Source organism: Gadus morhua, chromosome 12 (genome assembly GCF_902167405.1).
Source record: "Gadus morhua chromosome 12, gadMor3.0, whole genome shotgun sequence".
NCBI lineage: Eukaryota > Metazoa > Chordata > Actinopteri > Gadiformes > Gadidae > Gadus > Gadus morhua.
This window is the reverse complement of record NC_044059.1, coordinates 25421234-25442670: the sequence shown is the minus strand read 5'-3', so window position 1 is coordinate 25442670 and position 21437 is coordinate 25421234. Positions and strand designations below refer to the sequence as shown.

The 21437-nt window shown below is 46.9% G+C and overlaps 1 protein-coding gene across 1 annotated transcript in view; it reads left to right on the top strand.

The window, feature by feature from the left end:
• cacna1ea (calcium channel, voltage-dependent, R type, alpha 1E subunit a) overlaps positions 1 to 21407 on the top strand; it is a 62032-nt gene extending 40625 nt beyond the window's left edge. The window contains exons 23-46 of the mRNA XM_030371731.1: positions 1 to 51; positions 469 to 575; positions 1309 to 1320; positions 1482 to 1578; positions 2293 to 2453; positions 3009 to 3146; positions 3985 to 4186; positions 4785 to 4949; positions 6170 to 6280; positions 6397 to 6474; positions 6947 to 7132; positions 7625 to 7716; positions 8418 to 8592; positions 8960 to 9087; positions 11902 to 11998; positions 12711 to 12816; positions 13258 to 13365; positions 13603 to 13703; positions 13930 to 14036; positions 14391 to 14562; positions 15074 to 15211; positions 15648 to 15795; positions 16419 to 16600; positions 18003 to 21407. The exon at positions 1 to 51 is cut by the window's left edge and continues 9 nt beyond it. Coding sequence (XP_030227591.1) covers positions 1 to 51; positions 469 to 575; positions 1309 to 1320; positions 1482 to 1578; positions 2293 to 2453; positions 3009 to 3146; positions 3985 to 4186; positions 4785 to 4949; positions 6170 to 6280; positions 6397 to 6474; positions 6947 to 7132; positions 7625 to 7716; positions 8418 to 8592; positions 8960 to 9087; positions 11902 to 11998; positions 12711 to 12816; positions 13258 to 13365; positions 13603 to 13703; positions 13930 to 14036; positions 14391 to 14562; positions 15074 to 15211; positions 15648 to 15795; positions 16419 to 16600; positions 18003 to 18656 — 3516 coding nt within the window. The 3' untranslated portion in view covers positions 18657 to 21407. The remainder of the gene's footprint in view (positions 52 to 468; positions 576 to 1308; positions 1321 to 1481; positions 1579 to 2292; positions 2454 to 3008; positions 3147 to 3984; positions 4187 to 4784; positions 4950 to 6169; positions 6281 to 6396; positions 6475 to 6946; positions 7133 to 7624; positions 7717 to 8417; positions 8593 to 8959; positions 9088 to 11901; positions 11999 to 12710; positions 12817 to 13257; positions 13366 to 13602; positions 13704 to 13929; positions 14037 to 14390; positions 14563 to 15073; positions 15212 to 15647; positions 15796 to 16418; positions 16601 to 18002) is intronic.
• Positions 21408 to 21437: the final 30 nt, after the last annotated feature.

Below are 21437 nucleotides of genomic sequence, written 5' to 3'. Positions count from 1 at the left end.
TATTTTGATTATGTGTTTACTGGAGTCTTCACCTTTGAAATGATTATCAAGGTTGGTATTCATGATGGGTTGCATGCTTGGTGGAGTTTAAAATTAACTTCAATACTACGGGGGAGCGAGACAAAATATTATGATTTAGATTATACCCTTGGGCTAAGTAAAGAAGAATATTATACAACATCAATGGTTTTAAAGAAACCAAAAAAAAATGTTTTTTAACAATTTATAGACTGCATGATTATTTGGATAAAGGCGTTCACATAAAAGCTAATCCTTTATAATTACATTTACATTGAGGGATTTAGCAGCCGCTTGTATCAAAAGTGACTCACAATAAGTACATTGGTCAAAAGAAAGAGAAACAATATATCTCTCAACAGACAGAACTCCTTACAGAGACAGCCAGTTCTGACTTCAGATGTACATTTCCCTTCACATCACGGTTGTCTTCTCTCCTTCGCTCCCCAGATGATTAACATGGGTCTGATCCTCCACGACGGCTCATACTTCAGAGACCTCTGGAACATCCTGGACTTCATCGTTGTGATCGGAGCGCTGGTGTCTTTCGCCCTCACGTCAGTCCCCAGCCTGCGATGTCTTCATATTTATCGGAAATTCTTTGCATATTGTTAAAGTGGCAATCGAATCAAAAACGATTTCCGTTTTCGTTCTCTTTGGCGGCATCTTTGCATTCATTATCTTCATCGATACAAGATAAATAGAGATAGTAGTCAAGTAAAACCCGCATTTATATCCGATGTGGCCTTCGGTCGGGGGGGGGGACGTAGCGAGGTGGGGAGGTGCGACTGATATCTTCAACAACACACAGCACGTTTGCCGAAACCACGACATCGCTCCGGGTGCCTTGAACAGACATTTATTTGCATGAAAATCGTCGAGATTACCACTTGAATATTGCAATATTACAGAATTGTGTATGTATATATCATAATGCGTTGATGCAGGACATAACAATATTAACTTCATGTTTCACTCACTGAGTCTAGTTTGCAATTACTTTGCCAATGGCTGAAAGACATTTGTTTGCATGTACAGTATTATAACTGCCCTGTGTGTGTGTGTGTGTGTGTGTGTGTGTGTGTGTGTGTGTGTGTGTGTGTGTGTGTGTGTGTGTGTGTGTGTGTGTGTGTGTGTGTGTGTGTGTGTGTGTGTGTGTCTCTGTTTCTTTCTTTGTGTGTTTCTCTCTCTCTCTCGCGCTCTCGCTCTCGCTCTCGCTCTCTCTCGCTTTCTCTCTCTCCTGTCATACCTTAATGATGTGGCTGGCGTCCTTGTGGGACTGACCTCCAGCAATGTGTTGGGGTAAGGCGACAATGCAACAGAAAGACACCCACGTTAAAAGTCCTTCACCATTGAAAATGCTTTCAGACGTCGAAGGACACAGTATAATCCAACGCTAATCAAGGTGTCTGTAAACCATTCGACGTCGTGAGGCTTAACCTTCTCACCGTTCTTCTGGGCAGGAACAATAAGGGCCGGGACATTAAGACCATCAAGTCTCTGAGAGTTCTGCGCGTCCTCAGACCGCTGAAGACCATCAAGAGGCTCCCTAAACTCAAGGTCAGCAGCATCCCTCTTCTGTCTCCATCGTACTCTCAGTCATCGGTATTCCTGTCAGGGTGCATGAGGACCGCAAGGATTTAAAACAATGTATTTTATTGAGCTGTTATATCTTCAAAGTGCGTGTGTGTGTGTGTGTGTGTGTGTGTGTGTGTGTGTGTATGTGTCTGTGTGCACGTATGCTCAAGGCTAGCCTAAAGCTAGCCTTGAGCATTAAAGATATTGTGACAAGCACACACTCGTTACACCAAGGGCCTTGGTGAGACGCCTGAGACAAGCAGAGAGTCTGACAGACAGTCAAGGTGGTAAACAGACATCACCCGAGGATAAACAGTGAGGAGGTGGTGGAGTAGAAGGAGGACGAGCTGGGAGCATGAGGAGTAGGGGCGAAAGGGTTTGGCGGGGAGGAGAAAAGAGAGGAGGAGGGGAGGAGTTAGGGTGGTGGGAGGGGAGAAGAAAGGGGAGGAAGGAATGGGGGTGAGTAGAGAGGAAAGGATGGGCGAGGTTAAGTAGGAGTAGGAGAAGGAGGGGACAGGAGAGGGGGAAGAGAGGAAAGGAGCGGAAGGAAGGGGGGGGAGTGGAAGGGTGAGGTAAGAAGAGTGGGAGGACAGGATAGACATATTGGATTGGATCGTGTAACATCCATGCATCTTCTACACCTCGACACACCAAGTGACCCCCCCCCCCCCCTCTGCTGTACCCCCTGCTCTCCAGGCCGTGTTCGACTGCGTGGTCACGTCTCTGAAGAACGTCTTCAACATCCTGATCGTCTACAAACTCTTCATGTTCATCTTCGCCGTCATCGCCGTGCAGCTCTTCAAGGGGAAGTTCTTCTACTGCACCGACGGCTCCAAGGACACGGAGAAAGACTGCCAGTAGGACCCGGCCTGGGGTCCTCCCCTTCTGTTGATCCCCATGTAGACATGGATTGGATGAGTTGAATTTGGGATGAGAATTTGAATGGATTTACAAGCACACACGTACTCTCATACACAACAAGCACGTACTCATACACGCACACAAACACACAAGAGTGCGCCTCGTCTCAGGAGGAAGAGCGGGTTCTCTGGCGACTGGACAGATGCTGGTTCGATCCCCCGCTCCTCCTGGACAAGTGTTGAACTGTCTCTGAGCAAGGCACCTCATCCTGATGAGCTGGCTGTCGCCTTGCATGGTTGACACCGGCGTCTGTGTATGAATGGGCCAATGTGAGGAAATAATTTTAAAGTGCTATGAGTGGCCACTCGTTAGAAAAGTGATAGATAGTTTACCATTTAGTCTATTTACACATCGAACACACACGCACACACACACACACACACACACACACACACACACACACACACACACACACACACACACACACACACACACACACACACACACACACTCCTTAATGTAATCTCTACCACGTTGTCTTGTCTGTCCAGGGGCTACTACATCGACTACGGGAAGGACAAGAAGGAGGTGAAGAGGCGGGACTGGAAGAGACACGAGTTCCACTACGACAGCGTGGTCTGGGCCCTGCTGACCCTGTTCACCGTGTCCACCGGGGAGGGATGGCCGCAGTGAGTGCCCGGCCAATCGGATGACCCACCTTGTTTTTTTTCCCATATCTGGTTTGACCAATCACGGTCAAGGCAAATGTTAAAGGAAACAAAGTGATATTCTTTTTGATATAACCTTTTTTTTAGGGAGGCTTTTTTAATGTAAAGGTTGTGGTCTAATGAAGTATTCCTTGATTAAGCCTTTGTAGTGTAGGTTCATGAAAAGCATGAGAAAGGCTGGCGTGATGTGTAACCATAAGACACGGGAAACAAAGCATTTAGTCATGCATGGGGAGCTTTTTACGACTGGCGGTAACTATCCCATGTTGATGGAAGGTTGTTGTGTTATTGTGAGGCAGGGTTATTGACACATACCTTTAGGAGTAAGTGTCTCTGCTGTCTCACGGGTCGACCAGCAGAAGAGCTTGTTGACATGATAACTTTCAGGCTTCTATGACACAGCACCGTAATGTTGTATTTAGAAAACGGCTAAATTATGGTGGAAGTCGGCTGCGGCCTTCGTTACCTTCACTCTCAGATAAATGAACGGTAGTAAATGTACAATTTGCTTTATTTTTGTCTAGTTCTATAAACTAGAAAAACCTGCCCTGAAGCTATACATTGAAAACTGAGATGATACCCTTAGTTGAAGTAGAACATCAAATCAAACTTTATTTACAGAAATATAAAGGGAATAACAAGTGAACTTGCACGATAAGAACATAAATGTGCTTACAATAATGGTGTGTGTGTGTGTGTGTGTGTGTGTGTGTGTGTGTGTGTGTGTGTGTGTGTGTGTGTGTGTGTGTGTGTGTGTGTGTGTGTGTGTGTGTGTGTGTGTGTGTGTGTGTGTGTTCAGGGTTCTGCAGCACTCTGTGGACGTGACGGAGGAGGACAGAGGACCCAGCCGGGGCAACAGGATGGAGATGTCCATCTTCTACGTCATCTACTTTGTGGTGTTCCCCTTCTTCTTCGTCAACATCTTTGTGGCGCTCATCATCATCACCTTCCAGGAACAGGGGGACAAGATGATGGAGGAGTGTAGCCTGGAGAAGAACGAGGTGAGGAGACACACACACACACACACACACATATTCACATGAACACACACACGCACATGCACAATTATAGAAATGCACACACACACATATGCACACATCATTTTATTGAGATAAATGGAAATGGAAAGTATAGTATCAGAATAAAACATTTTTTTCCTTTTCACTGATATTTCCCACTCATATTTGATCATTTTAAGAGAGTATTTTCTCATCATTATTTATTCATATTATATAACCCGGCATTACGATCTAAAGCTTAGTTGAACTCTTTCGACTTTCAGTTTGTTTTGCTTTTCCCTGCTGTGGCCCTTTCATATCGAGTTCCTATGTGTGTGTCTGCCGTCTGTCATACCATATTAGCTTTCAAGCAGTGTAAACCATGGCCAAACAAATAAACAACTGAAAAAAAAAAACAGCTCTTTGGTCGATAGCATTTTTTTTTCTTCCCTTATAGAGGAAAACAGAAAGTAAAGAAAATGAAACGCTCACTCTCAAAAAAACAAATCTGTTCTTACAATCTCTCTCTCTCTCTCTCTCTCATTCACTCACTCACTCACTCACTTTCCCCTCTCTGTCTATGTCTCTCTCCCACTTGCAGCGGGCCTGCATAGACTTTGCCATCAGCGCCAAGCCACTGACCAGATACATGCCCCAGAACCGCCACACCTTCCAGTACCGTCTCTGGCACTTCGTGGTCTCGCCCTCCTTCGAGTACACCGTGCTGGCCATGATCGCCCTCAACACCATCGTGCTGATGATGAAGGTGGGGGGAACGAGTGAAGACCAACGCCGTTAAACACGATGTATTCTCAACACTATAAACGGAGTACTGTCGAATGTTGAGGGGATGTCAGAACCATAACAGGGGCCTCGTTAAGAACGATGCAGGTTAATCGATTGACTTCTTTCCCCGAAGTGACTCACGCTGAACAGGAAATTATTCTGAGACCTGTTCCCGTAGCACTTGAAGACGATGGGAATGACCAGAGAAGACATTATTACTGTTAAGACACGGTGATGAATGTGTGTTAACGCTCGCATGCTTGTGAGGCCCCCTCAGTCCTCACTCCCCTGGGCTGTGTTGATGTTCCCGATTCATCTCCGTGGATCATTTGGTGGAGATTCTTCCAACAGTATTGACTGAGAGCCCACAGGCTCTTACTGGGGACCATCAAAGCACCACAGAGAGTTCTATTATTATTAGTATCCGATATGAATGATTATAAAAACATGAACATAATAATATTACTTTATTAGTAATGACCTATTTCGGCTTGTTCTTTACTACTGGTTACATCCCCCGGCCCCTTGACAGGCTCTGGAGCTGGAGCCGTGCTGTGACTCAGCGCATATTAAATATTGATCGATAATAGCCAGCGGCCCCCTCTTTAGCATGGGCCCATTAAGTGTGGCTGATGCTGTCTCCCCCCATCCCCAACCCCACCCCATCCACCCACCCACCCAGAAGAATGAGTCCGCTTATAGTAGCATGGGTCAGACGGGCTAAGGCTAAAGGACTATTTCTAGGTGTGAAGGAAATGTTCCATCATGGCGGAGACTCATCCGTCTTGTTGAGCCGTCTCTTCTTAAAGGTCTTCTCCCGCACCGCACTGCGTTTCTGTTCGCTTCTCCTCTCCTTCTCCACGTAGCAGTCTGTTGTCTGCTCGCGGCATGAACTCTTCATGTAAACAATGATTAAATGTCATTTTTTTATATCATGATTTCTTGTTATGATTCCCTCCCTTAAATCAGTGTCGTCTTGTGAAATGAGGACCATTCCTCAACCATTTTTTTTTCGTACTATCAACTTATCACATTGGAAAGATTTAACTCCCTGAACTGAAAGGACAGCAATGCTACTGAAAGACACAAAAACAACTCCTTAATGGATATGTAGTGCATTGTAATGTGTTGAATGGCACTCGCATTGTGTCCTATTGCATTGTATCCTATTAAGTCCTGTTTGTATGCTGTGTGTCGCAGTACTATTCAGCCCCACCGGCCTACGATGCAGTCCTGAAGCACCTGAACACAGCCTTCACCGTTCTCTTCTCCGTCGAGTGCATCCTCAAGATCATGGCCTTTGGCTTCCTGGTGAGATAATGAGCCAGCCCCTCACCCCAGACGCCTCCAGTGGGTTCCTGTAGCGGTCAAGTGCTGTGTGTATCTGAGATTACCCTTCTCTCCCCTCTTCTCTCCGTCTCCTGCAGAACTACTTCAGAGACACCTGGAACATATTCGACTTCATCACCGTCTTGGGAAGCATTACGGAGATCGTGGTCATGCAGGTACTAAATGGAGAGAAATTCATACCGATTGATTTGGAAAATATGAACAACATGATACATAAAATATTAAAACCATAGTCTGCCTTTTCTATTGCTCTAAGGCTGTTAGGGGGGGGGGGACCTTTCCATGTTTATATGTTTATATGTTCTCCCCGTGTTCACGTGGGTGTTACATGCAAGTTAAACTCCTACTCTGCCTGTTACCGAGCCAGAAGCGCCGGCCTTGAATGTGCCTCCCGGTGCTGCGATTTGTGGCAGGCCTGGAGGGTCAGAAAACCGCTTCTATGATAGCCTCTTCTCTTTTTTAAACGACTCATGTCGACCTCTCTTTTTCCGCGTAACTACGTCAGGAAAATCTTTTACAATCTGTCCATTTCTCAAACGATACCGTCCCTGCGTTCACATCACATCTCTCCCCCCGGTCGACACCGTCGTCCGTCCGTCTGTGCCGCGCCCCCTGTCTCATCTGCAGTCGGACGACACGTTCAACATGAGCTTCCTGAAGCTGTTCCGCGCGGCGCGGCTGATCAAGCTGCTGCGGCAGGGCTACACTATCCGCATCCTGCTGTGGACCTTCGTCCAGTCCTTCAAGGCCCTGCCCTACGTCTGCCTGCTCATCGCCATGCTCTTCTTCATCTACGCCATCATCGGCATGCAGGTCAGAGAGCCGACGGAGGACTAGCGCGGGCGGGATCAGCGTGTGTGCGTTTTAGCAGTCGCCGCGTCCGATGGAGATGTGATGACGAGGGAGGATATAATCGCGTTGTTAAATCAAACTGAAAATAGGATCGCTAAATATGAGATCGATGCTCTCATGACGCCTCTATCAGCCTCTTATCATCACTCCAGATCCAGCTCTTTCACATACATTGGACATTTGATAGGGGATCAACAACCCATGTTGAAACACAGTGCAAAGTGGGCATTCTGATTACAAGTGGGATTCGAAGCTCTAATAGTGGGGATTTGAATGGCAGGCGACCTATTAGTTTACTATTCAGGAACACAAAGGCTGGCACCTGAAGGCTTTTAGCCTATTTGCTCACTGAATGCATTAACAGTGTGTATGCATGTGTGTAAAACCTAGGTTTTATTGCACTATCAATAATGAATGAACTTTAATTAAAGTGTATTCATCTGCATGCACCAGGTGTTTGGGAACATAAAGCTGGATGAGGAAACGCATATCAATCAACACAACAACTTTAGGACCTTTTTTGGTGCTCTGATGCTGCTCTTCAGGTACTGTGGCTTGATCTTGTCATTTTTCATGTTCAGATGCAAAACATAAATCTTTGAGATACATGAGTAAGTGATACCTTTAATTAGCAGATAGTTAATAGTCAACGTTTCATGTGCACTTAATAATGTTTTTCAAGTGCACCCGCCAAGTGCTCTCATAAGAGCTTAAGTAGACTGTGTGTGTGTGTGTGTGTGTGTGTGTGTGTGTGTGTGTGTGTGTGTGTGTGTGTGTGTGTGTGTGTGTGTGTGTGTGTGTGTGTGTGTGTGTGTGTGTGTGTGTGTGTGTGTGTGTGTGTGTGCTTGCGTGTGGGTGTGTGTATGGGTATATTTGTGTGTGCGTGGGTTTTTGTTTGTGTGCATGCTTGTCTCTGTGTGTATGTATGGGCGTTTTTGTGTGTGTCCGCGTGTGTCTGTGCGTGTGTGTGTGCGCGTGTGTCTGTGCATGCATGCATGAATGTGTGTGTGTGGGTGTGTGTGTGTGTGTGCGCGTGTGTCTGTGCATGCATGCATGTGTCTGTGTGTGTGTGTGTGTGTGTGTGTGTGTGTGTGTGTGTGTGTGTGTGTGTGTGTGTGCATGCATGCATGTGTCTGTGTGTGTGTGTGTGTGTGCGCGTGTGTCTGTGCATGCATGCATGTGTCTGTGTGTGTGTGTGTGTGTGTGTCTGTGTGTGTGTGTGTGTGTGTGGTGTGTGTGTGTGTAGGAGTGCTACAGGGGAGTCGTGGCAGGAGATCATGCTGTCCTGTCTTGGGGGGCAGCGCTGTGAGCTGCCCGCCTCTCATACTCCTGCGCTGCTGACCTCCGACCAGGAGGGGGGCTGTGGGACCGACTTTGCATACTTCTATTTCGTCTCCTTCATCTTCTTCAGCTCCTTCCTGGTGAGGCACACAGCCATCTATTACCGCCTAGAATCAGGTTATTTGACCTTTTGTTGTGTGTGTTTTCCATTTATACTGCGTTTCCAGTATTTAACCCTTTTGTACATTTCTTTGTAGTTGTAGATTAACTTTATTAGTTATACTTACCTTCACCCTGTTTCTATTCACATTTCTGTTAATGTTCAAATCACTCTTCACTTGTCAAACCGTGTAATGAATCAAATCAAATGAGAAATCAATAATCTCAGCAATCACTGATATTATGTTGATGTATTTTCGGTGGCGTCGCACAGTCTCTGCAAACCGTCAGAATACCGCCATAGACAGCTCTTCTCCCCTGCCTCTCTGACGTGGGCCTTCTGTCCAGATGCTGAACCTGTTTGTGGCGGTGATCATGGATAACTTTGAGTACCTGACCAGAGACTCCTCCATCCTGGGCCCTCACCACCTGGACGAGTTTGTGCGCATCTGGGGGGAGTACGACCGGGCTGCGTGGTAAGCCGCCATCTTGGAAACATTATCACACTTTAGTAATGCGGATATGAAAAAATGCAACTTGGGTTCTCGGATAAGTACTGCTTTATAAATGCAAGTGAGGGTGATGGTGATGGTGATGATGATGATGAAGACGAAGATTATGGAGGATGGATGAAGATGATTATGATGATGATGATCACTATTTGATGTAAGGGGTAAGAAACAGCGAGCCTGTCATGATCGCAAAGTAAAGGATGACCCCTGATAACTAACCTAATATTAACATCTCTAATCACCCTCAAGGGGTTTATTTTTGTGGTAATGACAGGCTGGAGGTACATTATCCCGCTAAAAACACGGGCGATTAAACATTCGTCACAAAATATAAAAACCAAAAATAGTTTTATTGATTAAAAAAAGCTTTTTTTACTACTGCTCAAAAAAGCTTTGAAATCGCACCCATAGCAAATGGTCTGTTATACATAGCAACGGCCTGTTAAACATAGCAACGTTCTGTTATACATAGCAACGTTCTGTTATACATAGCAACGGTCTGTTATGCATAGCAACGGTCTGTTGTTCATAGCAACGGCCTGTTAGACATAGCGGTGATGTGATATACAGTGCAGCGGTTTGTTATACAGACGCAAGAGACCAATCAGAATTGAGTAACAAAGCCTTGGAATACGCTGTAGTTAAATAGTAAATAATTATCAACCCTCAAATCTATGACTCTACAAGCACAAAAGGCACAAGGCTGTATTTTGTATCAGGGCGACAGAGTCTCTATGACTAGGATCATAGAGACTGCCTAAAGACCCATACTTGATTATAAATGTGCACATAAAACGGTAACATGCAATGATATGTTGAGGGGGAACGTTAAGCAGGGTTGGAGAGCAATGGTGCTCAACTAGATTTTATCTGACCCTCCACCCTTATCTGACTCAAAGGAAAGTGAAACTTTAAAGGCCATTCAAACTATAGAGATCGAGATTTCCCATCCCAGCCTTTACACTGTACTGTAAGCCCTACAGCTAGGGATGCACCGAATATTCGGCCACCGAAAATATTTGGCCGAAAATGGCCCATAACATAATATTCGGTTTCGGCCGAAGGAGTAAAAAGGCCGAAAAAAATACACAGAATAAATAGATAAATAATTGTTTTACTCATTTATTTAAAGGTACATTGTTCATTGTTGCTATAAGGTCTGCTGGAATGTTAGAAAACGTTCAGTATCAAATAAATATTTTGTATCAAATTTGTAATTGATTTTCTTTATTGAAAAGCAAGACAAAAAAGTTTATAAAGGACATTTAATTGTTTGATTTATGCAATGGTGAAAAATTAAAGCAAAATGAATGAAAAACAGCAAAAGCCACGTTCGGCATTCGGTTTCGGCCAACTGTTTCAGTATATTCGGTTTCGGTTTCGGCCAAGAATTTTCATTTCGGTGCATCCCTACCTACAGCTGTTCTCCTTGTTGTGTGTCCTGGGGCTTCTGTAATGGTCTGACAACTAAAACCCCATATGTTCTTTCCAGCGGTAGGATCCATTATAAGGAGATGTACAAAGTTGTGCGCACTATCTCACCTCCCCTGGGCTTTGGAAAGAACTGTCCCCACAGGGTGGCATGCAAGGTTTGGTCCTACCCCCCCCCCCCCTCCCCCTCAAACTCTCCTCTCCCCCCCACACCCCCAAACTCCTCCTGAGCCGACCCAGCAGCATCCCCCCTAAAACGACACCTCCTCTCCTCTACCACGAGTGAACAGACCCCCTCTGCCTCTCTCTCCTCCGTTGGGATCCTTCATTCTTTACCTGCTTCTCTTCCTCCTCCTCCTCCTCCTCCTCGCGCCTTCCTCCTCCCGTTAACTAACTGCCTGAACCCCTAGGGCTGGTGTCTCCTCCTGGGTGAAAGAATGACAACGATCTACTCCTAGGGTACTGAGGCACAGGACATCCCGATGGCACTCAGACCAGCGATTTGCGAGCGAGCCTCAGAGCGATGAAATGCTTTGAGTGCTTTGAATTTCAAACGTGCTTTGGTGCAAAACGTTGGGGAAGCCCTGTGCCTTTCTACCTGAGGGATTGGGCTTCAGACTGGTTCTGTGTTTATGTGTAAATGCATATAAACACACACAGACACACAAAAACAGTAAAACACACATACACCCAAACAAACACACATAAACACACACACCAACACACACACATACAAACACACACACACATGCACACCAACACACAAACACACACACACAAATACATATACACACAGACCAACACACACGCACGCACGCACGTACGCACACAAACACACACAAACACACACATGGACACACACACTGACACATACAGCATATCCTATCCAGGTAAGTATGTGTACCAGATCCGAAGAGACTGTCATTCCTGTGTTCACCCTGTCTTCGGTTCTTTCCTTTCCAAGATTTCTATGCCACGTTGGCCGCATAGAAAGGATACAGTCTGTGCTTTAACTCCTCCCTCCCCCGACTCTCTCCTTCCTCTCCCTGATGACATGAAGTAATCCTTTTCTCTTTTATCTTCTTCCTTTATGTGCCCCCCTCTTCCTCTACCCTTCCTCTTCCTCTCCTTTTCCTCGGGAATGCAACCCATGGTTCCTTCACCCTTTAATTTCTCCTCTTCATCCTCCTCCCTCTCTCTTCCTCCCCCCTACTCTGTTCCTCCTTCTTCTCCTCCTCCTCCTCCTCCTCCTCCTCCTCCTCCTCCTCCTCCTCCTCCTCCTCCTCCTCCTCCTCCTCCTCCTCCATCTCTTGTGGCTCATCCCCATGACTCCCTGGCACCCCCCAGTGGTCGTATCCATTACACTGACATGTATCAGATGTTGACCAACATGTCGCCACCTCTAGGCCTGGGCAAGAAATGCCCCTCCAAGTTGGCCTATAAGGTAGACTAAACGATGGAGACGGACCCAGGCACTGTGTTCTCCGTTAGGACAAAGGACAAGCACTGTCGTGTTGTGTTTCATACATCGGATATGGCGGCTTGTTTTCTCTGTGGACTCTACGATGAGATAATGCTTGTTGTGACAGTATCATGTTCAAGTGTTGTTACTTTGTCTCCGTGAGCAGGAGAGGAATGCTGTAAGCGTTACTTGGCTGTTTGGCTTTAAAGGCTTTGCATCTTTATGGATATCTAAAACAAAGGAATAGTTGTCGTATTAGGGGGGGGAGTAAGCTTCATTATAATTCAAACGTTTCAAACGCAGTATGGACATAGGTCTAAGTGGGTTAGTGGTTGGACTTCTAGAAGCCATGCAAAAAGACCAGACGTTAGCTGTCCACTGTGGTTCCTCTCTTCCATTCACTCTCCTGCGTTCTGTGTGTTCAGTGTGTTCAATGTGCATGCACCTCTGCATGCATGTCTACCATGAGAATGTCTCGCACGCTAATGCAAGCGATCTCTGTGGCTTGTTTGTCACTGTTGTAATTGTTGTTGTTTTGACTTTACAAAGCCAGTCAAACCCCTAAATGTACTTGATGCTATCCATCACATAGAACAACATGCATCACATAAACACACACACACAGGCACACAAACACACTCACCCTCTGTAAGGCCGGCTGTCCCCTGACTGCGCCCCTTCTGCCCTTCACCAGAGGCTGGTTCTCATGAACATGCCCGTGGACGAGGGGATGAAGGTCCACTTCACCTCCACCCTCATGGCTCTCATCCGCACCGCCCTAGAGGTCAAGATAGCCAGAGGTCAGCGGAAAGAACATCCCTCATCCACAACACGGAGATCTGTGAATACTGTGCAGAGTAAACAAGACACCAATGCATTATGCAGGATCTGCTACATCAATGTTTGTGTCTTTGTGGTGTTTGTGTGTCTTTTTGTTTCTGTGTGTGTGTGTGTGTGTGTGTGTGTGTGTGTGTGTGTGTGTGTGTGTGTGTGTGTGTGTGTGTGTGTGTGTGTGTGTGTGTGTGTGTGTGTGTGTGTGTGTGTGTTTCTGTCTGTGTGTGTGCCTGCGTGTGCACGTATGTGTGTTTGTGTTTCTGTCTGTGTGTGCGTGTGTGTCTGTGTGTACATGTGTGCATGTGTGTGTGCGTGTGTGTTCCTGCATGTTTGTGTGCGTGTTTCTGCGTGTGTTTGTGTGTGCGTGTGTGTGTGTGTGTGTGCGTGTGCGTGCGCCGTACTGGCAGGGGGTGAGGATCGGGGTCAGATGGACATCGACCTGCAGAAGGAGATCGCTGTGATCTGGCCCCACGTTTCCCAGAAGAACCTAGACCTGCTGGTTCCCATCCACAAAGGTGACGACCAACATTACACACACACTACCACGCTCTACCAATCAGTACAGTAGGTGGTGGGAGTCATCGTCCTGTTGACCTGCTGATGAGTGTCTCACATCTGTTTCATTGCAATAGTTTATCAATGTCTATGTCCATTGGGGGGAAAGGGTTAATGTTAAGCAAGAGTGCATGTAACTCGGTTCATTGGATTCTTGCTAACGTTGAGTACTGCTGTTTGGCGTGTGTGGTCTCCAGCCAGCGATATGACCATCGGGAAGATCTACGCCGCCATGATGATCATGGATTATTACAAGCAGAGCAAAGCCAAGAAGCTCCGGCAGCAGCTGGAGGATCAGGTGTGTGGGCCTTTTGAACCTTGTTTGATCGAATCCCCTTTAAAATAACCCTCATTTCGACATGACGCTTAAGGTAAAGCTAAGTGTTGTGTTAGCCATGAAGTAAACATAAATATACACGGATTCTCCTGCCTAAAATACTTGTTTTTACATAATCTTTGCTGCATTTCTTTGCTGGTGGGAATGTTTCTTTTTTTATCCAATTTGACTTCCTCTCCCTCGACAGAAACACGCTCCGATGTTCCAGCGTATGGACGCGTCCTCTCTGCCGCAGGACATCCTGTGCAGTGCCAAGACGCTGCCCTTCCTAACGCACAGCGCCGGATCAGCCCTGTAACACTGCCACCTTTTAACCCCCATTGCTTACAGAGTTTTTAGGAAAAGATTGTGGGTGGACCGCTTATGAAGCGAAACCTTTCAATCCATTTGGCTGTTGCTGTTAATCATGAGTCATGGGGTGTGTGTGTGTGTGTGTGTGTGTGTGTGTGTGTGTGTGTGTGTGTGTGTGTGTGTGTGTGTGTGTGTGTGTGTGTGTGTGTGTGTGTGTGTGTGTGTGTGTGTGAGAATCTGTGTATCCTTTTACTTTCATCTAATTCTCTCTCTCTCTCTCTCTCTCTCTCTCTCCCTCTCCCTCTCCCCCTCCCTCCCTCCGTCCCTCCCTCCCTCCCTCCCTCCCTCCCCTCACAGTACCAGGGGAGGTTTTGTGGCCCTCAGCCCCATCTCCCCTCAGGACATGTTCCTGCAGCGTCCCTTGTCTCACACCCTTGATAAGGAGGAGGAGGAGGACTACCACCACCCACCCTACAGACGCTACCACCACCCCATCCAGCAGCACCCCCACCACCACATGCACACACTGGTACCGTGCTCGGTGACAGACGGCCCCTTTTGATTCAGCTTCAAAGCGACCGACTTCTGCAACACACGTAGAGATGTGGTTGACATTTAGAGAGCTCTTATTGTTGGTCTTATTTGTGTTGACGTATTATTTTGGTTTTAAGATCTTAGGAATGAACACATTTGCTATTCCCCAGCATCAACAACGTCTTTATAAAATGCACCTTGAACTGCCTCACATGTCTGCGGATCCTGAAGAGAAGTCCCACAAATTGCCCCCCAAAAAAAGACGACAGAGAAGAACCGAGATGCCGTGTAAACAGACACAAACGTCACAATTACTGTCAAGGTTGCCTTCCAACCATGAAAGACATCAAGGTCCGACCCCCATTTCCCCCTTATTTATAGCGATTTGGCGGGAACACATTGCGGTCAGGGGAACCTTCTAGGTTGGAGCGCACGACTACAGAGATCCCATGGTGTTCACACTGGGCTCTCTCTGTGATCCCCCTCGTCTTTGTTGTGTGGTTCAGGTACCCGAGGTGGTGGAGTACGACAGGGTGATGAAACAGACTGCCGCACAGGACCCCGCTGCTGTGATCAGATCTCCGGGGAGGACCGCCTCCATCCGGGCCTCCTCCATGCCCAGGCTGGCTGTGGCGGACCCCCAGGTAGCCACAGGGAGACGTGGGGGGGGGGTGGGGTCCATGGTTTGAGGTCCAGGGCTCGACCTTAACACTCATCCTGTTGTTTGAATGTTTGAATCGCTTGAGTCTGAAATCAGTTAGCCTAAGCCCTTCGTTAGATAGATAGATAAAAACTTTAATAATCCAAGAGGGAAATTATTAGGAGAGTATTATTATTATATATATATATATATATATATATATATATATATATATATATATAGTAATTATTAGGCGAGATCTTAGGAGAGTTGCTACCAAGAGATATGCAGTGTATTTTATTTAATTGATTTCGAGTTGGTTACTCCAAGCCGCTATGCCTCCCTTGACACTGCTGCGTGTGTGTTTGTGTGTATGTGTGTGCGTGCGCGTGCGTGCGTTCGTGCGTGTGTGTGTGTGTGCGTGCGTGTGCGTGTGTCAGTCGGGAGCAGCAGCAGACAGTAAGCTGATGAAGCGCTCCTTCTCCACCATCGGGGACCAGTGTGTGAACGGCCTGTGGCAGGAGGAGCACTCCCTGGAGAAGATCAGCCCTGACTGTGCCTACCGGCCGCGCCAGAGGAGCTACCGAGGTCAGACACAACGCATTCTCACCGTCTACGGAGGATTCAGTCTTCACAATAGAAAAATCGTAATAATAATAATTATGATTATTATAAAATCTGTGATTTATATAAGGCCATTTGATAAACCCAAGGTGTTTAACAGTGATGATGAGAAACAAAAACACCAACGGAAAACAAAAATTGAATTAAGATAAGTGACTTGGGCTAGGAGATGGGGCTTCAGCCCGGTTTTGGATGAGGGGGATGGACTCGACATAGCCGATCTCCGCAGGAAGTGAGATCCATAGGGCGGAGGCAGCAATCACCCACACATTTCCGTGTTCAGTACTGTGGTAAAGTCAAGTGTGTTACCTCATGCTGCTATCCATTTGGATGGTAAGATTTGCGACTTTACCACTTCGTACATCCAAATGGATAGCAGCATCAGTCACCCCTCATCACAATAACTGAAGTAAGGCTGCACAATAGCATCCCTATCGCAGCCACGGTGATTACTTAGGGTGCTCGGTCTCGCTAGTGCCAGACCTGGTCCCTCCTCAGCGATCCAGGCTTTTGTTATGCGACCCAGAGGTTTGCTGGGCTAGACATTATAATCAGTAAGATCCTTTGGTCTCCCTGGGATTTCGCAGGGCCCAGAGTGACCCACAAAGAGGCCGGGGCCCACGAGAGAGGCCGCTCAAAGGAACGGCGCCACCTGCTGTCGCCTGACGTGTCGCGGTGCAACTCAGAGGAGCGCAGCCAGGACCAATCCAGCGAGAGGAGGCGTTCCCGTTCGCCCAGTGAGGGGCGGGCGAGGGACCTGCAGAGACAGGTCGGTTGGGCCTCACGTATACCACTCCAAGCGGCAAGCGCGGTTTAACCGCTTTCTGCTGTGTCATTACTAGAGCTGTCAAGCGATTAAAATATTTAATCGTGATTAATCGCATTAATGTCATAGTTAACTCTAATTAATCGCGATTAATCGCAAATTCTTTTTCTATGCTAAATATCCCTTGATTTTTTTGTCCCATAATTCTTCTCATTTTAATTCTCTTATCAACATGGTGAAGTGCATCGGCTTGCCTTGTGCAAATGATTTTTTATTGATAACAACATTGGCATATACACTGATCAAAACAGGACGATACAAAAAAAGAGCCTAAAGTGCAATTAAACGACTGCTTTGAACAAATGTCATTTGAACATAGCAGTCAGGCTACTGCCTCTTTGTTTTGAGCCAAAGAAAAAAAAAAGAATTTTTTTTTTTTTTTTTTTTTTTTTATAAAATAATTGCGTTAATCGCGCGATAAAAAATGTAACGCCGTTAAATTTGGTTTGCGTTAACGCCGTTAATAACGCGTTTAACTGACAGCTCTAGTCATTACTTATAAAAGTTTCACTTGTTTCTATTGTCGCGTTTTTTGAAGAAAGTAGTCCAATCCTTGGTCGCTTTTAACTCACTTTATTTGTTAAAGTAGGCCTATTTCGGTATGGTAACTATGAAGCAAAAGGGAGGGAATCGTATCCAACGCGTGTGAGAGAAATGCCGTAGAGTTACTTCGAGCCCCAGGCTTAGGCCCGGGTCTCTCTGCGGATCAGCTCTGCCGTCGCTCTTGATAGGGTCAAGTGGGCGTGGCCTATGTGAAGTGGGCGTGGCCGGTGTGACGTAATGGCTCCGCCCTCCTCACCTGTCTAAAGGTGCTGCCATCTGTGGCTGGAGTAGTTATTGCTTCCTAGTGGCTATGTGGGGGCAGCTTAGGTGCTTAAAATACGTAACAATATATCTTTTATGAATAACTTTTATGGATTGTCCTTTAATTTATTAGAATTTGAGATTAGGTTATTTCCTTCTTTTTTTTCAAGTCCTCTGAATGGACTCAGTGTTTGTAGGTTGCTATATCAATGAGATAAGGATAGCCATTCAATAAAAAAGTGGAAGTTACTGCACCATTACATCCCATCCCCCCATTCTCCCTTTGTTGATGTGTTTAGCTCAACAGTGGTCCCCTGTAGCCTAAGGTAAGGTAGTTTACCTTACTGGTGGTTCTCCGTAGCCCAACTGTGGTCCTGTTTAGCTAACCGCTAACTGTTAGCTAACTGGTAGGGCATGGATCCTGAGTCGTACCTCCCCCAGAGCCCCCCATGAGCACAATGTGTGCCCTCGCGTGTACTGCAAGACGCTCTGGGTGTGGAGGCATCCACCCACCGGCCCCCCTCCTCCGTGTGCTCCGCAGGCCGCCGCCCCCGGCAGCCCGGCGCACTCGGCCACCGACGGCGGGACGCCGCGCGGCCGGCGGCAGCTCCCCCAGACGCCGTCCCGCCCGCGGCCCTTCATCTCCTACTCCCCCCTGGTGTCCCGGGGGGCCGACCCGTCCTCCACCCCCCCGGCGGCGCCCTCCTCCACCACCACCACCACCACCACCACCATGCAGCCCCCCCAGGACCCCCACCCCGGGGGCTTCGTCGAGGGCCCCTGGAGGGCGGAGCGGGAGGGGGGTGCTCACCCAGCTGCAGCGGTGGCGGCGCCAGGAGCGGGGTCGCCTCCCTCCGGCCCCGAGGGTCCCGGCGGCGGCCCCCCGGCAGGGCTCCACTCCTCGCCACACCGCTACATCTCGGAGCCCTACCTCCCCTTCCACCAGGGCCCCCACGGCGGCGGCGGCGGCGGCGGCGGGGGGGCCGGGGGGGAGGCGGGCGACGGCGAGGAGACTCTGACGTTCGAGGCCGCCATAGCGACCAGCCTGGGCCGCGCCAACGCCATCAGCTCGGCCCCCCAGCTCAGACACTCCTGGCAGGTGCCCAACGGCCACTTCATGAAGCACCGCGCGCCGGCCAGCGCCGCCGGCGCCGGACAGCCGGTGAGCGACACGGACGAGGACGACCGTTGCTAAGGACCAGGAGGACGGGAAAGACGGGAGAGGATGGAGAGGAGAGGGGTAAGGCGCTGAGGTCCGGGTCACCTGCCGCTGAGCATCTTCCTCAGCCCCTCGGTGCCTCTCGCTGACTGGATGATGTCATTGCTGGCGGTGTAAACACGGACAGTACTGTGTGTGTGTGTGTGTGTGTGTGTGTGTGTGTGTGTGTGTGTGTGTGTGTGTGTGTGTGTGTGTGTGTGTGTGTGTGTGTGTGTGTGTGTGTGTGTGTGTGTGTGTGTGTCAGTTTGTGGATGTGCGTATGAATGTACCAAAGTTGAAATAAAAAATATGAATAAGAACAATGCCTCAACGGATAAATATGGAGAAGGACTCCGAGTTAGGTTTGAACGTGCTGTGGTGATAGAACTAAAGGTCCTGGTAATGAAATCATGGGACTGTGGGGAAACATATGATTTGTATAAAGGAAGAAACGAATACCAAAATAAATCAAGAGGGACATAAGTAATTTTCTTTACATATTTATTATGTCTTATCTATGAATTATCATGTAATATTTTCATTTATTTATTATTTCAATTTGCTTGCAGATATTTATATAGTTTGTTATCTACAAATACCTTTTATTTGTTTATTTGATGAGGCATCGACTCATTAATTACTTAATTTATTAATGTATGAAATTCTGTGGCCCTGTGTATGTGTATCCTGTGTGTGCTTCCTAGCAGCAAGATTTCCAAAACAAAGAAAAGGTTCAAACACCTACTGTGCTGTAAGTCAGGGGTTTGGCACCTTGCGTTCCCACACACACTTGAAATGGTGTCGACGGTTGTTGGGACATGTGCATTAGGATTACAACTCACGGGTGGTTTAATGGCTTGTTGGACTTGAGGGACAGCCTACGGCGCATTGTGTGTTGGTGAACATAAAGTAGCATGTGCAATTAATGTGAGGAATGTATTTTAACTCCAGGTGAACCAGAACGTTGTTGTCGATGTTACCTCCAGCTGGGCGATGAAAGGGGTTTGGTTTTATGGGTTTTATTAGTGTCAACGACCATGGAAGTACAGTTACTGTCAACAAAAACGGGACGATAATACATGGACTTCCACATGGTGAGAAGAAACGCTTCAAACCACCTTTACAACATGAGCCCCAAGGAGCTCTAATAAACCCTGAAGTGGCGGACATTGTTTCTCCGCTCGGCCTGTGTTTGACGGACGAATTGACCGCATCACGCAGTGTCATGCTGCGTAGCGTGGGTGAGGCAGAGGAGCACGGTGGCACTGTAGCATTGTAGTTATTATTTTTGTATCTCCAAACACCTCATCTCTCGTCCCAGCGCCAATGGACTATAAAATGACACCCCCTACTACACGAAGATCATGCTTGGCCATAGTCTGTTCAGTTCTGGGATTAACGAGCAAGACCAGGGCTGCCACTGCTTCCACCTGATGATCAGGCAGACTGCAGAGTCCTCCCGCTCCAGTTGCTGGATCTGTCAGCCCTCTGCCCTCCGTCAGTGTTGTGAGTGACTGGGAGAAAGAAGAAATACAAGAGCCATTCTCTCTTCTTGGACCTGGAGTCTCCGGGGTGGTTTCGGTCATCCGTTTGACAGGCTATGATCATGTGTTGAGGGAATTGCCATTTTTTTTACATGTAGTGCAAACAATTTCACCAAAATTACTAACAGGACTCACTGCAGTTTCATGCCATAATTATTCATTTCACACATCTGAAGGATGACATTTGCCATTTTCCAGTTCAGAACACATGCAAGTCATAGCTGTTTAAAAAAATCTTGTAACTTCCAGAAGGGTGCTTTGCAGGCAAGAGAATAATATTGCAATTCCAAGACTTAATAACACTTCATCTTCAATTCAATGATTCTATTTTGACCACATAGGAGGTGTGAATTATTCTGCATCCTCAACTGTTCATGTGAAAAAGCAACGTTGCTGACATTTAAATTCCCATGCAACTTTGATGAAGTGTTAGCAAAGATGATGGTTGTGAAGATTGTGATTATCGAATGGTGATGATGTTTACTGTGGAATATAATGTAAGATGTGCCTGACTCAGAGATGCCTGTTTTTCGTTTTCATTAGGCTGCATACATGACATAGTACGTGACATAGTAATCATCGAATGGCCCTGCGCTAACTATATTTGTTTTGAAATTCCAACTTGTTGAAACTTCCCAGCATATTAACATTAGTGTCCCTTTTTAAAATCCATTCACGTTTATATCATACGTTGTTGTGTCGTACTATACTAAGTTGAACTTGTTGCTGAAATGTGAATTGGCTGCGGAGACACAGGAACAGTACAGGCATTCCACGCACACACACGAGTCGGCCTGTGGATAAGGTATCGCCCTTTTAACATTTTACACTGAAGATTGAATTTCAAGGCCCACTTTTGAACATACACTGGTGACGCGTGTAGAGTGGTTCTTTCTGTTGCCCGTTCCGTGTACAGTACAACACAAGGAACAATCTTCTCAAAGACCGATCTTCCGAATCTCAGTCTGTACATTCAGAGTGAAGCATACGTCTAGGAAATCCGGGCCAAGTCTGGAGCTTGATTTCCTTGGCTAGAGAAGCGATTGGGTATAAATATGTAGGATCAATTGTATAAAATAAATTCATGTCAATTTATTGCGCCGTCTATATTGTATTTCAATATTGATGCCTGTCTTTGAAACTCTGAAAAAGAAGTGTTTGAATATCTGTTTAAAGGACCATTAAAGCGTTGATTTGTCTTTAATGAATGAATGCCTACAATAGCAAAACACAA